Source organism: Lottia gigantea (assembly GCF_000327385.1).
Source record: "Lottia gigantea unplaced genomic scaffold LOTGIsca_114, whole genome shotgun sequence".
In the NCBI taxonomy this organism is placed as follows: domain Eukaryota; kingdom Metazoa; phylum Mollusca; class Gastropoda; family Lottiidae; genus Lottia; species Lottia gigantea.
The window spans coordinates 275,958-292,700 of record NW_008707106.1 but is presented as its reverse complement, the minus strand read 5'-3'; the positions used below and the strand labels follow the sequence as shown (position 1 = coordinate 292,700).

The following is a 16,743-nucleotide window of genomic DNA, read 5'->3' as shown; positions in this document are numbered from 1 at the left end:
AATTCAGTGATTGATCAGATTAGCATGTTGCTAGCAGATGATGAAAATCCAGTTGTTCCTAGATTCTGCAAGTCACAAGGTATCAAACTATCTAAATGTTCACATTAATGCTGTAGATTTGACTATAATTTATGAACATGCTAGGAAAGGCAGCTCAATTGTCTGAGGATCAGAATCGTCAAGATGCAAAATTTTATTACAACCCACTTAAGATAAGATACTAAACCATCAATCACTCTGGACAAGAAGGTAATAATCTGACTAGCCTGACAAATCTGGTCCCTATCAGGTTCCTTGGATGTAATAATTGGATGGGATATTGGAACTGGGTTTAGGACCAGACATTATGTCTATTTTCATGGGAGTTTTTGGGTGGCTCTAATTGGTACAACTTTTTTACCTATACCAAGCTGAACCATTAATGAGCCCATCAAGATATCGCAAAATATTTTGCAATGTCCTTGTGACCCACACGGGACAATCTCTGGATGTATAATTTATGCAAGAACATGAAATGGAGATGAACTCGCGATTAATACAAGTAGAATTTTTACAAGTCCACATGAGATGGGAGTCGTATATTGCCGTCACCCATTTCGCTTTTTTGAAAGGTTGTGAAAGCGGAAGTTGAAGCCAGAGATAAAATATGAAAGTATGATTAGATTTCCAAGGTCAATGACCTTTAACCATGTTAAGGGGAAGGTCATTTATGGTCAACGTCACTATATATGAGTCATCAAACTTTGAAAATACAAACATTGTAAAACCGGAAGTTGACGATGAACATCAAATATGAAGGAATTAATCTTTAGCCAAGGTCAATGACCATCGATCCTACAAAGGTCAAGGTCATCAATGGTAAAGGTCAAAAGTTGAAAATATTCAAAATTATACCCTGTTCCTTTTTTTGAACTACGAAGCTGAAACAACTGACCTTTTTGCACAAACTGGCCAAAGGGGGTGAGGTAATTGTATGCAAAGTTCCATTTTGAACAAATGTATTCTTTGCGAGTTTTGCCTCTGGCCAAAAATGTCAATAATGAATAATTTAACCCGGATGTGCCACGCCCACATCAATTTTTTTTGCATGGGTTAATTGATATTCAAAATTTTATGTTATGTTCAAAATTTCAAGCTTCTACATCATGCAGGTCAAAAGATATAGGTCAACAAAAGTCAAAAAAGGTCAAAATTGAAAATATGGAAATTTTAAGACCCGTTCCTTTTTTGGAACTATAAAGCTGAAACAACTGAGCTGTTAACACAAACTAGCCAAAAGGATGAGGTAATTGTGTGCAAATTTTTTTCCAACTTGAATCACCCATACCATGTGACCTTGACCTTTGATGACATTGACCTTCATAGGGTCAAAGGTCATTGACCTTGGCTATCAATTGATACTTTGACCTTTGACCTCCGACATGTACTTCCGGTTTTATAGCTATCCGTAAAAAGCCAAATTCGCAACTTTGGACTGCTCTAGCACGTGACCTAATTAACCTAGAGGGTTAATTTTTTCGGTTTCCTAATGTGCTTCTCATGCGTTTTACATAGATATATAACAATCGTTTTTTTAAAGCATATAATTACTCATTATTGACATTTTTGGTCAGGGGCATAACTCGCAAAGTATACAGTTCAAAATGGAACTTTGCATACAATTACTTCATATTTTGAGCTACTTTGTCTCAAAATTTCGGTTGTTTCTGCTTCATAGTTCAAAAAAAGGAACAGGTTTTGGAAATTCAAAATTTTCAATTTTTGACCTTGACCTTTGTTGACCTTGACCTTTGTAGGATCAAACGTCATTGGCATTGGCTATCTATTTATACTTTTATATTTGCCGTCCTATGTCAACTTCTGGTTTTATAGTCGTTAGTAATTTGAAATTTTGATGGCGTATATCTCTTGATCTTGACCTTTTTAGACCTTCTCCTTTACAAGATCAAAGGTCATTGACCTTGGCTATCTGCTGATACTTTCATTTGTGAGGTCTGACATGTGTAAAAAGTAGAAAAAAAGCTTTAGATGTCGCATTTTAGGTAGATTTTCTTCGGGTTTTCATTTTTACAATTTACCTGTAATTTCTAACCTGAGGGCACTTGAAAAATTACGAAATTCGAAAATTCGTACCTCACTTTTTTCGATCAAATTTTTTTATATTTTTGCAACTTTTTTGCTTTTTCAAGTGCTATCAGGTCAGAAATTACAGGTAGATTGTAAAAATGAAAACCTGAAGAAAATAGATGCAAAAATACGCCTTCTAGAGCCGATTTTCGACTTTTTGCACGTTGAACTGTGGCACTTCCGGTTTTGCAAAAATGTTCCAATATATATTTAAGGAACACGTCGCAACTACAGAAGGTCTAGAGAAGTTGAATGGTTGCTGCAACTACTGTAGTCTAGGCTCAGGAAGGTGTGTAACTTTCGAAAAAAAAAAAAAAAAGAATTGACATTTTGAAAACAAACTGGGACTTTGCAGTAGCAAAGTCCCACAAAAAGAATTGACAATATGATAACAAAAAAAAAAAAGAATTGACATTTCGTATAACAAAACATTACTGCTGAACAACGTACAACAGTAGAGGGCACACTTGATGCTATGGAAACTTATTTCATACCAAGACAAAATGTAGTATATGAGCGCTACATATTCTTTACCTGTGATCATGGAGAACATCAGTCTGTCGATGAGTACATTATAAAACTGCAACATCTCGCCAGTACTTGTGAATTTGGAACTCTGCATGATGACCTGATTAGGGACAGACTTGTTCTAGGAACCAAGAATAGTGCTGCTCGACCAAGAATGTTATGACAAGAAAAACTTATCGGCAATTGTCTCGGCAATTGATATATGTTGCAGCAGTGAAACAGTGCAGAAGCAGTTAAAGAAAATTAATCCTTTATCATCTGAATTTACTATGACTGCAGAAGTAAACTTCTCCAAATCCTCAAAGATATATCCCAGTTACATCCCACCCCATCGCCAACCTACCTACAACACAGCCTACCAATCCAGAGGTAACCACCGACCTGACCAACAACAGAAACAACTTCCAGCCCACCGACGCCAACCAGTCCCCACTCATAAGAAGGAAGAACCCTTTATGAGGTGTTCTTCCAAGTTTTGCAGTGCCTCCATCATTTGGCAATCCTTACCCTTCAACAGCAAGGTCAGCCAGCGTTTACCTTCAAGCGAAAAGTCTCTGAGTTAGTTTTATTCGTCCAGCAATGAAAACATCAGCAAAAACCAAAAACCAAAACCCAAAGTTCACCTACTCCTAGTCCAGCAAACATAGATAAATGCTCTCGTTCACAGGGCACTCCTCTTCTCTTTTCACTTTCAGACTCATCTTCCCCTTCCACACCATCTGAATCTTCATGGAATCTACCTACTCTGAAGAAATCTATCTTAATTATTGGATCATCTAACCTGAATCGAATTACCAAGACCAGTTCAGACACTGAAATACATTCTTACCCCAGTGCCCAAATCCATCACATACAGTCAATCCTGGAATCAAACGACCATGATCCCAAACCTACAACCGTTATTCTTCATGTAGGCCTCAACAACCGTGATCAGCAACCATGGACCTCCTTTAACCAAGCTCAGAAATTAATCGCTACCGCCAACAAAGCCTTCCCAAACGCCAAGACCCTCTTCACGTGTATACCCATCTAAAATAAAATCTCGAAGTAAGCACAACAGAACCTCAGCACCCTCAACAATATGATGATGGAGTCGAATATCAACAGCGCAACAATCTTACCACCCTATGAAGAAGAATTGGAACCAGTTGATAATCTTCATTGGTCTCCAGAAACAGCAAACAGTATTTATTTATTTTGGATACCCCAGCTTCAAGCATCAAGTAAGTCTTAAAACTAATTACTGGGGATAAAAACACTGAGAGGCCACCGTTAGGCCAAACTGTAGTTAACTTGAGCCGCAAAATTCTCACTCCCCTTCAGCTTTCAATCTTAGACCGTGGACTTAAGTTTATTCCCACACTTAAATTATCTCAAACCATTCATTGAACGATTTTAACGAAATCTTAGCTGCACATATTTTTTCGATACCACCCCCCACATGGTGCTAGAACAATGTGCATTCCTAAATCCACGTGGACACCCCCTCAGGCCGCCATCCATCCTGAAATATTGAAAGCATTTGCGAGTATGAATAACCAAACATCGAACCTTTCCATAACACACGAAAAGCCTAATCTCACATGAGTGAAACGTGAAGCGTTAAACTTACTTAAGAAAGACGATAGCATTGTTATTAAAAAGAGTGACAAAGGTTCATGTTGTGTCATTCTGAATAGGGAGGATTACGTTTCAGAAGCAGAGAATCATTTGAATAATCCTAAACATTATGCCATTTTACCGAAACCAATTTTCAAAGAAACTGCCAATATGATTAACAATATTCTTGCCGATTTAGTCAAAACTAGTTATCTCAAACAGAAACAATATGACTATCTGTCTGCCAAACCTGATTGTTGGAGAGACATTTGTACACTTTGCCTAAAATCCATAAGAATCCAACCAAGGAGTGGTTTATCTCGAATAAAATCCCTAAAGGCCGCCCGATTATATCTGACTGTGGTAGTGAGTCATATGCAGTGTCAGAATACATTGATCATTTCTTACTATCTCTAGCATGTCAGCATCGCGCCTACATTAAAGACACAACCGATTTTGTCAATAAAATGAAAAATCTTCGAGTTCCCTCTAATGCTATTTTAATTTCTATCGACGTTTCTTCTATGTATACCAATATCAATAATACGACTGGTTCGTAAAGCTTTTAACCCAGATCCAATTTTACATTTAATGATAAAACATATTTACAAATTTCAGGGACAGCTATGGGCAAACGATTCGCCCCTTTGTACACAAACCTTTTCATGGCAGAGTGGGAACGTGAGGTGTTGCCCCTCTGTCCATTTGACCCACTTTTTACGGACACTTTTTGGATGACATTATGTAGTACACCTCCAACAGACCTACGAAAACGACCAAGTTGTTCGTCTAGGACTGACTTTGAGGCAGTTAGGAAGAAGTAAACGAATGATCAATCTTCTCAATAGAATGAAACTTTGTATCTCAAATGATAGATGCTTGCAATTGGAAATATATCTGATAATAATGGAGTTTATATACCTGAATTAATGCAGAAGAATGTATTTCCATATCGATAATGTAGATTTTGAAGAAGACACAGAAGATGGCAAGGGAACAACACATGTACTTATGATTTCTGGATTCCAACATTGTACTTTGGATTTACTAACAGAGAGTTTTGATATTAAAAGGCACCTAAATTCGAAAATGATTTTAACAAAATTCTTGATTGCCCTAAACCATGTGGAAAGCAGTTTAAAAAATCTGTAGGTTGTTCCATTAATCGTTCAGTTATTGATAAACCTCTAACGTACCCATGTTCTATACAATTATCATGGATTCTTGTGAAATCATTAGAAAATCAACGTTTTCAATCAGAAAGATTTCACAACAAATATGTTTATGTTTCCATTGATACCAGCACCAGCATCAGATATTTCATCAGTTTATACAGCTCTAAAACGATCACAGATGATATCAACCTGGGTAGGTGGTGATGATTCTAAAACAGTGATTTCATTGGACCTGGATTTATATACTAGAGCTTATAATCTTGTACATTGCAGAACTGATCTTAGAGATAAATTTATCATACACTTAGGTGAACTCCATACCATATTTGCACATTTACGAGCTATGGGATCTTTTATTGAAAATTCAGGAATAGATGTCAGTTGGTTAGAAGCTGATGTTTATGGCCCTAATACAATAAGACAAATTATTAATTGCTCCCACATGAAGAGATCTGTGTAACACTAGTTACCTTGTATAAGTTTTATTTCATCGGACTGCAAGCAAGATTTCCAGAAAAATTTCTTGAACCATCCAGTAGTTTGTATCAAGCTATAAATGATCAAGTGAATAACTGCCGTCAACAAAGTAAGGAGAGTGTTCAGAGTGGCCACAACAAGTTGCAACGAGAGATTCAGTTCTGCCAATTAATTCAAACAATGGACTCCTTGGACAATTGTGTTAAAAGCAACCAAATGTTCCAGTTTCTACGTTTTATATGCGAATGATTGAACGCCTTCTGCTCTTTATTCAAGCAACTCGCCAACGGGATTGGAAGCTTTACTTAGAGGCATCAACACTGATGTCTCAAGATATATGCATTATTGACCGTATAAAATAAAGAAGAATGTTACCTGTCTATATCGCTGATATGCAAAGTCTGGAACAATATGACCCTGGAATATGGAACGCTTTCATGAATGAGAATTTTTAGTGAAACAGACCTCGATTCCGTTCACATCAATTGGAATGGATCATGCCAGTGAACAGGTGAATAAAATTATGAAGGTAGAAGGTGGTTTGATTGGAATTTTTCAACAACGAAATTGCGCGAACTCGATACTTTCTGGTAGCTCCAATCCTTGCTGATATTTCAAGGGGATATTTAAACAACTTGTCATGGAAATTGTGTCACTCTTCAGCACACCATCATAATAATGCATCTTTTAAGAGACGTCAAACTGATATAATATGAAAGTTTGAAAACACGTTTAGAGAAGAATTAACAGATATTTTTTCATTTCCACCATGTACTACCAATGCTTACAACATAATAACAAAAACTGTTTTTCCTGAGAAAGCTAGATCAGAACAAGTAGCGGTAGAAGATAAAGGACAAAGTCTTTATTCAGATTTTATCAAGAATCGTTTAGGTGAAGATGCTTCACAATCAATTTGGGATTCATTGCAGAACGAAGCAAATAGTAACATTTCTTGCTTATGAAGCCAATAGAATGCTCCAGGCTGAGAAGAGATTCTTCACCATTTCATTCAATGGAAGTAACATAGGAACGATATGATTTACAGAAAATAACCAGGAAGAAGCAGATACTGTTATGATTCTACATGCTGTTGATATTTCCAGAGATCCTTCTTCATCCATCGTTATCTTTTCTCCGGACACTGGTGTCCTTGTGATTGCCGTCACCCATGCAAATAAATTATCAACAAAATGCTTTGTAGAATTAACACCTTCAAGGCAAGTAGATGTCCAAAAGATCTATCAAATCTTAGGAAAAGATAGAAGTAAAGCTCTTGTTGGATTTCATGTTTTTACTGGTTGCGATACTGTAGGTAAATTTTCGGGAAGGTCTGAAACCACTTGGTGGAAACAGTTTAAAAAATGTCACCATCTATCGTACCAGCTTTCTGCAATCTGGGAGAATTTGAAACTCTTGACGACTACATTGTTGATAGCCTCTCAATATTTGTTGCTAATTGTTACTGTCCAGGAAGTCAGTCTTTAGAAGAGGCAAGGTGGAAGAGTTTTTGCATGCATCCTGATCATTGTGAGAAAATTCCACCAACTAAAGGTTCCCTAATCCCGTATCTTTTAAGAGCACACCATCAAACATTTATCTGGTGAAACGCAGTGAACCACGAACCGCGTGTGTTAGACCCATTAATGTGCGAGTTGATTGTTACCAACCATTAACATTTAATGGAGACATTGCTCCTAATCAAATTATTGAACTTGTTAAGTGCAATTGCTCTTCATCTGGTTGTTCAACAAAAGGGTGTTCTTGTGCTAAGCAGAATTTGGAGTGCACTGATCTTTGTCAATGCAAAAGCTGTGAAAACACTGACCCAAAACCAGCAACTTGTGATTCTGACGATGAAATTTAATTTTGTAAGTATGAGTATGTATGTACTTGTACAAATACCATGGTTTATAAAAATTTAAACTCAATTTATCTCAGATATTTCCGCTTGTGAAACTCTTTTTTTAAAATCCCAAACTTCGAGGATTCTTCAGCCTATGTACGAAATTTGCATCCTTATCAACCCTTCTGTCCTGCATGAACAATAATTGGGTCCTATTAGGGATAAGTTACCAAGACCACCATCCTTCGAAAATCATTAATACAGAAAATGACAACAGAATGACTTCATGAATACTTATGCAAACCTGAAAGTATTAGCATACATCTAGTTGGAGTCTACAAATTAAAAAACCCAAAGCAGTAATTATTAAATCTCTGTGTTTTTGTCTCTTAATGTTGATAAATAGACAAAATATGTGGAAAATGTGGGTGACGTCATAACAGATTTGTTCATTTCATAATATCACCTTGAAAACATTTTATTTTGATGATTCATTAAAATATCTATCCTATGATACCAAACATTTAAAATCATAACAGCCCCGACTAGAAGGTCAAGGTCAAAAGTTATCAGCCTTGATATTCAAAGCCTATCACAAAAAACATTGAATGGAGGTTGTGCAAAGAAAAATTCAAAATTCCAAAAAAGGGCTTCTAGAGGACTTAGATATTTTTCAAAATCACAATTTAAAACAAGTTTGAAAAAAAACGGACTAAAAATGGCAGACAAGAAGTATTTTTCTGATATTTTGCTTTTTTTAAGATGGCGGCTTAATGGGTTTTTTTTTTGGTAATTTTCAAATGTTTTGGGGAAATTTCCGAAATTTTTTTTTGAGAATCTTAATCGATAATTTGTGTTCTACCCACCTCCCAATTTTTGTGAAAATCGAAAAAAATTAAAGAAGTGTGAATTTTGACCAAAATTCGGTACCAAAACTTATGGATAAAATTTTCGAATTTCAAATTTCTGAAACCGCAGATGGCACACAAAAATTTTTTTTTTTCCGCTACACCGCTTCCGGTCGGAATCCGATGTCTGGAAATATATTTAAAAGGTACTTCCGAGCTATTATACGTTATATGTATAATTTCTAATAAGTTCTATTTAAGGATTTAATATAGATATTTTTGTACTTATTAATGCAAGATTTAGCACTTGACAATTCAATGTCCATCCACTTTATTGACAGTAGAAAGATTCCTGTATCAACAAATATATTTAAAAGGTAATTCCGCGGTTTGGAATGTCTGACCCAATGCCAAAAAAGTTTTAAGTATTACAGTTTTTGCTGGGTACTCTGAGAACAATTACAACTGATTTTCAATGACCACGCCCATAGCCAGCCCTTTTCTGATAAAGATTTTAGTACACTGTTTTGATTGACAGCTGTTGTTGTACTGTTTTAAGTTTATGGTCCCATAGTTAACACCTGCAATTATTGACTAGTTGACTCGTTACATAATCCTTTTCACCCTTTGTAAAATAATTATCTTGTGGATTATGGATTTTATTTTAATATTTTCGATAAATTTTGTTTATCACAGACTGAAGACAATAACAAAACAAAAAATTCTAATTATTATTTTATTAATAGTACTGGCGGGTTTGGCCACGGCTCATTGAAAATTTAACACCCTTCAACTATTAGGGCAATTCCGAACAACAAGATAATAAGTTCAAGTATCCAAAATAAATAAGAAATGTCGAATCCTGTGAAACAAACATTCGACATATTTAATTAAAAACAATGTAAATCATAGGCTAGGTCCATCAAAATTTATAAATATTGTTCATTCAAAGCATTTAAGTATGCGTTAAACGCTAATAATTCAGCCTTGACAGGAACGAAAAGACTCGAACACGAGCTATTCACTTCCAGGATAATAATACTCTAATCCACCAATAAAATCCACCGTCATGTCTTCAACTGTTAGAACGCTTCCAACAATGTGATGATTTATTTCGAACAGAACCAAATTATTCTGAAATAACAAAAAGAAAGAAATCGGCAGAAATTTTATTATTATATTATTTTATTGCTGTTACTCTTTGATTTGTACATTTTACAATGGAAGTCTGGTTGTGACACTACAGCCCATTATTTAGATGATTTTTTATTTGCTGGTAGAGAGGGTACGGGTGAGTGTAGGCATTTAATTATTTGAGTCATTGTGCTTGGATTTAGGAATACCTTTAGCTTCCGACAAAACAGTTGGTCCATCTCAGACGTTAGTTTTTCTAGGTTTGGAAATTGACACAGTTCAGCATTTAGTAAGAATTCCGTTTGACAAAATTGATAATCTGATCAATTCCATAGAATCAATTTTATACTTAAAGAAAATTACTTTGAGGAAGCTACAATCTTTGGTGGGCTCATTATCCACCAATAAAATCCACCGTCATGTCTTCAACTGTTAGAAGGCTTCCAACAATGTGATGATTTATTTCGAACAGAACCAAATTATTCTGAAATAACAAAAAGAAAGAAATCGGCAGAAATACTGAAGTGGGAGGTTGGTGGGTTTTTTATTATTATATTATTTTATTGCCGTTACTCTTTTATCTAACCGTAACTTTATCCACTACAACCCGAAGATGTTTGAAAATGCTTAGATACTGATGAATAAAATGACGTCAAACCCATTTTCGGGTTACTAAGTGATCATTACGTAAGCATGGAAGAGCGTAAGTTGGTTACGTTAAAGCTACCATGCTCTCAATTAAAGTCAACAGATTAATTTAATAAAATTTCATAAAACATTCTGCCGCCTGTTCGGGTCAAACCGACTAGAATTGTATTCCACTGAGATAACCCAATTTATTTACTAAATGAAATAAATTATATTATTACAGACTGAAGACAATAACAAAACAAAAAATTCTAATTATTATTTTATTAATAGTACTGGCGGGTTTGGCCACGGCTCATTGAAAATTTAACACCCTTCAACTATTAGGGCAATTCCGAACAACAAGATAATAAGTTAAAGTATCCAAAATAAATAAGAAATGTCGAATCCTGTGAAACAAACTTTCGACATATTTAATTAAAACCAATGTAAATCATAGGCTAGGTCCATCAAAATTTATAAATAGTGTTCATTCAAAGCATTTAAGTATGCGTTAAACGCCACAAGAACGTTCATCAAAACGTTCACCGCCAACAATATGGTGGAGCATACTTAAAAAGTATATAAAAACAAATATAGTCAACAACAGCAATTTATTTTTTTTTTTTTTGTACCGGTATATATATATTCCATTTACAACAGCAAAATTCAAAGTTCAACAACAATAACAAATATAGTTAGCATTGCAAACTTTAAATATTTTGAACCCCCAAATAAACTTTAACATGGTTGCTCATTTTAAACTCGAAAATGGCATTCCTAAATTGTTTTAAAAATTGTTCATTCCCATTTGCTGACAAATGTACGCCATCATACGAAAAATTTTCTGGTTTTTCCAGGATTTATTCCGGTTGTTTAATATATCTTCCCCCTTCTTGCAAAATTTTTGTTGCTGCATAAGAATTGATCCTAACATGCAACTTTTTGAGTGTTTTCGAGGATTCACCCATGAGGTCCGATCTCCAAACCTTTCTTGGTAGAATCTGCGACCAAATCAAAATGGTATTTGGGAAATGAATTTTAATATCATCCAACGTCTCATCAATTCTATCCCGCAACCACTTGCAAGGAACTGTACCAATATCATTTCCACAACAGTGAATAATTAGATAAGCTGGAGGATTTTCAAACTTTGACAGTGTTTTCAAATGTGGAACCATATCAATTAATCTTAAACCTGATTTTCCTTGCCACCAAATTGAACAACCGAAGTGATCTAAGCCCAGATTGCTTCCTGTAGCATGTGCTGCTGGAAATGCCTTTTTGACTAAAGAAGAACCTACAATCCATACTCTGAGATTTTCTGTAAAACAAAATATGGAAAAATTACATAAACTTGCTAGACGGTATTCTGATATAACTGTTTATAGCCTTCGATTTCCACCTCCCAAATTTCAACACCTCTTCCTCTGAAAACCCAGATAAAACTGCACAGGTGGCAGCCCCAATTCTAAAAGAGTGTGACTTAAAGCGATTCTTATCAAGACCGATTTGATTGATTGCCATTTCCAACATTGCCGAGAATTGATAACGTGTCAATGGGCAACCCCCAAAATGACAAAAGAATGGTCCATCAACTGCTGATCGAAAAGCTAAATAATTTTTAACTGCAATAACTGGACAAAAATTCTGTCTACCTTTCCCTGTACAAAGTGTTTGACCTTTACCAAATTGGTCAGTTTTTTAAAACCTCAAATGAATGATCAGTTCCTCCTTACTACAGTATACGTCGCTTCTTAACAAAACATTTTTGTCAAATGACGTTTTACTCTCGGCAACTAACAAAATCCTAAATGGACCTAATGGATTAATTGTATAGTAAAATACCAGTCTACCATAATAAAGTTGAGATACTCAGCTCAGATTTATTTTTTACTTTTTTTCTCTAATTTGGTAGCTCCATTTTAACTACAATACCATATAATCAATCAACTGAGGTTTAAAAGTTTAAAAATTTCTATATGTTTAATTGATGTTATCTTTTAAAAAAAAAACATTACATCAACTGTTCATCTTGAGCATATAAATGAGCATTTACTATGCCCTGAAAAAGGTGATCATGTATTAACTAGAATTAACTCAATTCTCAACTCAATTCAAAACTAAAGTCAACCATATGTAAATCTTCTTTAATTCCATCATTTAAACGCATGTGGTAGTGGGGCTTATTTATACCAATCATTGCATCATAAAACCTATGATTAAAAGCCCTAGCTGATGACATCACCCTTGTACAGAAATTTAATGAGCCCACCAAAGATTGTAGCTTCCTTAAAGTAATTTTCTTTAAGTAAAAAATTGATTCTATGGAATTGATCAGATTATCAATTTTGTCAAACGGAATTCTTACTAATTGCTGAACTGTGTCAATTTCCAAACCTAGAAAAACTAACGTCTGAGATGGACCAACTGTTTTGTCGGAAGCTAAAGGTATTCCTAAATCCAAGCACAATGACTCAAATACTGTCATCAAATGCCTACACTCACCTGTACCCTCTCTACCAGCAAATAAAAAATCATCTAAATAATGGGCTGTAGTGTCACAACCAGACTTCCATTGTAAAATAGTTCGAAATGAACTTGAGCAACCCATTGGCAGACATTTATCAAATGCGCCAAACAATTAACCTAAGCATGTGAACCATTGCAACGGGTACAAAGATGTAGGAAATTACAAACTGCCCTTGAACAAATTCCTTTGTAATTAAAATCAAAGCACTTACCAAAACCCGAAATATTTTGACCCCCCTGTCTAATATTAACTGCGTTAGAATTATTGACGCTACGGCTCAATGAATATTGATTAGGACTATACATATACAACAACCATAACTCTGAGTCCACGTCTGACCACGACATGTCCAAATTAAAAGCACGTTTCAAACGAAATTGTTCGTCATATTTTTTCCAACCTAAACCTGAAATACGAGAAGGCCCGAGTCTGATATTGCTGATGTACTTTAAAAGATCTTGAGCTTCATTAGGATGTGTAGAAATGTAAACTGACATGTATGCTAACTTCGTATCGGTCCACTTTTCTACATCATTGATTTTTTTCTTTTGTTTTTGAACTACGGACAATTCTCCGTTTATAATAGATAGTCTTTTCTCATCTTTTTCATCATCTGAGACCTTGTTCTCCAAAAATATTGACAAATCAAGGTATTGGCCATTTATTATTCTATCTCTATTTGCCTGAGAAATTTCATTCCCCAGGCGCTCCTGGTGGGACCTTATAGGAGTCAACTGAGGGAAATTAAGAGGTGAAGTTATGTTCTCACCTTGATTAACACCGTCAGATCTATCCACAAAAACAGGCTCCACTTGATCAGCAATCAAATAACCTTCGCCTTCATCATTGACATCAATAATGTTGTGATTGCACTTGCACTTTGACTTGCTTGACTCATTTGACGATTTATAAGCTGGCCTTTTCCTCGAAGATTTCTTGTTGTTTTTATTCATGTTACCAGATTTTTTAACCATTTATTGTTATTTATTTGCTGAAAGCAAAGTCCCAGTTTGTTATCGAAATGTCTATTCTTTTTGCAGTGCGTTCTTCGACACTATTATTTCTTATACTTTGCGTGTCGCTACTGTTTAAATGTAAAATGACGCTTTTTCTTCCAACCGGAAATGACGTATGACGTTAACCATTCATTACGTATTTCGAATTACTGCTCTAATTCTGCATCTATTTTGACCGTAACTTTTGTTTTGTTCATTACTTTAAAACAATGACTAAAAGATAGCACTTTATAAAATTTCAGATTTTGACTTTTGTCGCTGACTTTTTTTGTTTTAATTTTAGCGTTTTTTCAACTTGTACAATTTTATTTCAATCGGTCTAAAAATTTAATGGTAGATAAGCATTTTGATTCCTGACAAAAATCTATTTTCAAAATTTCGATATCACTTCCGGTTTTGACGTCATTCGCCTCTAAACTTGAAATTTCAACTTCCGGAATTTTGTAGGTATTTGAAAAATTCTTTTTGAAATTAGTTAAAATTGTCCCTATAACAATTTTGGAATGAAAAAATTTGAACCGGAAGTAACGTGTTAGATGCCATCTTGATGTGACCAATTTTTGTAAAAATCGATATTAAGCTTCAGGGGTAAATCTGATTTGTGTGATTTTGGTGTCTAAAGAATCTGCAATCGATTGCTAACAAAACTTAGGAAGCCGATTTTTGAATTTTGGATTCGTATTTTTTTTATTTCCGGTTTTATGTTTTCAATAATTGTCAAAAATATTAAGGCTCATATCTAGTGACTTTGACCTTTGGTGACCTTGTGACCTGAACAAAAGTTGTTGCCCCTGACGAGATATATCCGATGATATCCTCACTTTTGTTGTGCATCGTTAACTTCCGGTTCTACAGCCATTGGAAAATCACGATTTTTAACTTTGAAGAGCTCTGTCACGTGACCTAATTAACATACGACAAAAATTATTATATATTCTTTGAGTGCATAAAATATCCTTTTTGGTGATATATCACACTTGATATTTTGATTAAAATTGCGCGTTTTAAAAATCGAAAATTTTGTACTGACTTCTATAGTAACTGTGCGTAAAAGGCACATCCGGTGTGCATTTACCTTTACCTGAAATATTTGCAATTGTTATAACTCTCATAGTTTTCAATTGTCACCCTAGAAATTTTGCTTGAAAATAGATCACTGCTTAGGACAATTTGTGATAAGATTACAGTTGTTTGCATTCTTTACTTTAAAAAAGGGAATAGGTTTAACAATTTTATAAATTTTCATTTTTGATCTTTAACATGAATGACCTTGACCTTTGCATGGTCAAAGGTCATTGACTAAGGATGACCATTCTTACTTTGATCTTTGATGTCCGATATATACTTCCGGTTTTGCAGACGTCCGAAAACAGCAATTTTCGAAACTTCAAAGGCTCATATTACTTTTATTTGACATTTGTTGACCTTTTGACCTGAACAAAAGTTGTTGCCCCATACGAGATATATCCGATAATATCTTCACTTTTGTTGTGCATTGTTAACTTCCGGTTCTACAGCAATTTGAAAATCGCGATTTTTAACTTTGAAGAGCTCTGTCACGTGACCTAATTAACATATAACAAAATTTCTTATATATTCTTAGAGTGCATACAATCTCCTTTTTGGCGATATATCACACTTGATATTTTGATCAAAATTGCGCGTTTTAAAATTGAAAATTTTGTACTGACTTCTATAGTAACTGTGCGTAAAATCACGGTGTCTATAATTTACCGACAGTCACCGTTGCCCTAAAAAAAGTTTAACTACGAATATCTCGTGATCTAATTATTGTAAAGACTTGAAATTTTGAACATTATTTAACAATGTAGACATCATCACAGACAAATTAAAATTTTTGAAGTGGGCGTGGCACATCCGGTGGGCATTTACCTTTACCTGAAATATTTGCAATTGTCATAACTCGCAAAGTTTGCAATTGTCATCCTAGAAATTTTGCATGAAAGTAGATCACTGCTGAGGACAATTTGTGATAAGATTACAGTTGTTTGCGTTTTTCACTTTAAAAAAGGGAACAGGTTTAACAATTTTAAAAATTTTTATTTTTGAACTTTAACGTAAATGACCTTGACCTTTGCATGGTCAAATTTTCGAAACTTCAAAGGCTTATATTACTTTTATTTAACCTTTGTTGACCTTTTGACCTGAACAAAGGTAGTTGCCCATTACGAGATATATCCGATAATATTTTCACTTTTGTCCTGCTTCGTTAACATCCGGTTCTACAGCCAATTGAAAATCGCGATTTTTAACTTAAAAAAAAGGTCTATCACGTGACCTAATTTACATAAGCGAAAATTTATCTTTTGTCCTTATTACACCCAATCTATTCTTTCAAATGATATATAACACTTGGTATTTTGATTAAAATTGCGCTTTTTAGAATTTGAAAATTTTGTATTGACTTCTATAGTAACTTTGCGTAATTTTAACGGTTTCTATAATCCAGCGACAGTCACCGTTGCCTTAAAAAAACTTTTAATTACAAATATCTCATGATCTAATGATTGTAAACACTTGAAATTTTGAACATTATTTGACATTGTACACATTATTACAGACAACACAAAATTTTTGCAGTGGGCGTGGCAAATCCGGGTTACTTTTACCTTTACCATAAATAATTCAAATTGTTATAACTCAAAAAGTTTGCATTTTTCACCAGGTCAAAGGTTATTGATCTACGATGTCCATTCATACTTTTATCTTTGATGTCCGACATATATTTTCGCTTTTACAAACGTCCCAAAACAGCAATTTTCAACACTTTTAAGGCGTATATTCTCTTTTATTTGACCTCTGTTGACCTCTT

At 34.6% G+C, this 16,743-nt stretch overlaps 3 protein-coding genes across 3 annotated transcripts; 2 read left to right on the top strand and 1 right to left on the bottom strand.

Annotated features, from left to right (window-relative positions):
- Positions 1–2,578: 2,578 nt before the first annotated feature.
- On the top strand, positions 2,579–2,818 carry LOTGIDRAFT_137350 (hypothetical protein; the record flags this gene model as incomplete). The annotated part of the gene is made up of 1 exon (XM_009047590.1): positions 2,579–2,818. A coding segment is annotated over one exon (240 nt), but the record flags the coding sequence as incomplete, so codon positions are not given.
- Positions 2,819–3,736: 918 nt separating this feature from the next.
- On the top strand, positions 3,737–5,889 carry LOTGIDRAFT_171396 (hypothetical protein; the record flags this gene model as incomplete). Its single annotated transcript, XM_009047589.1, has 2 exons — positions 3,737–3,878; positions 5,558–5,889. 2 exons carry the CDS (start codon positions 3,737–3,739, stop codon positions 5,887–5,889), a joined length of 474 nt encoding a protein of 157 aa, XP_009045837.1.
- A 3,728-nt stretch (positions 5,890–9,617) lies between these two features.
- Positions 9,618–13,847, bottom strand: LOTGIDRAFT_171395 (hypothetical protein; the record flags this gene model as incomplete). The annotated part of the gene is made up of 4 exons (XM_009047588.1): positions 9,618–9,734; positions 11,351–11,685; positions 13,106–13,300; positions 13,664–13,847. 4 exons carry the CDS (start codon positions 13,845–13,847, stop codon positions 9,618–9,620), a joined length of 831 nt encoding a protein of 276 aa, XP_009045836.1.
- Between the last annotated feature and the right edge of the window lie 2,896 nt (positions 13,848–16,743).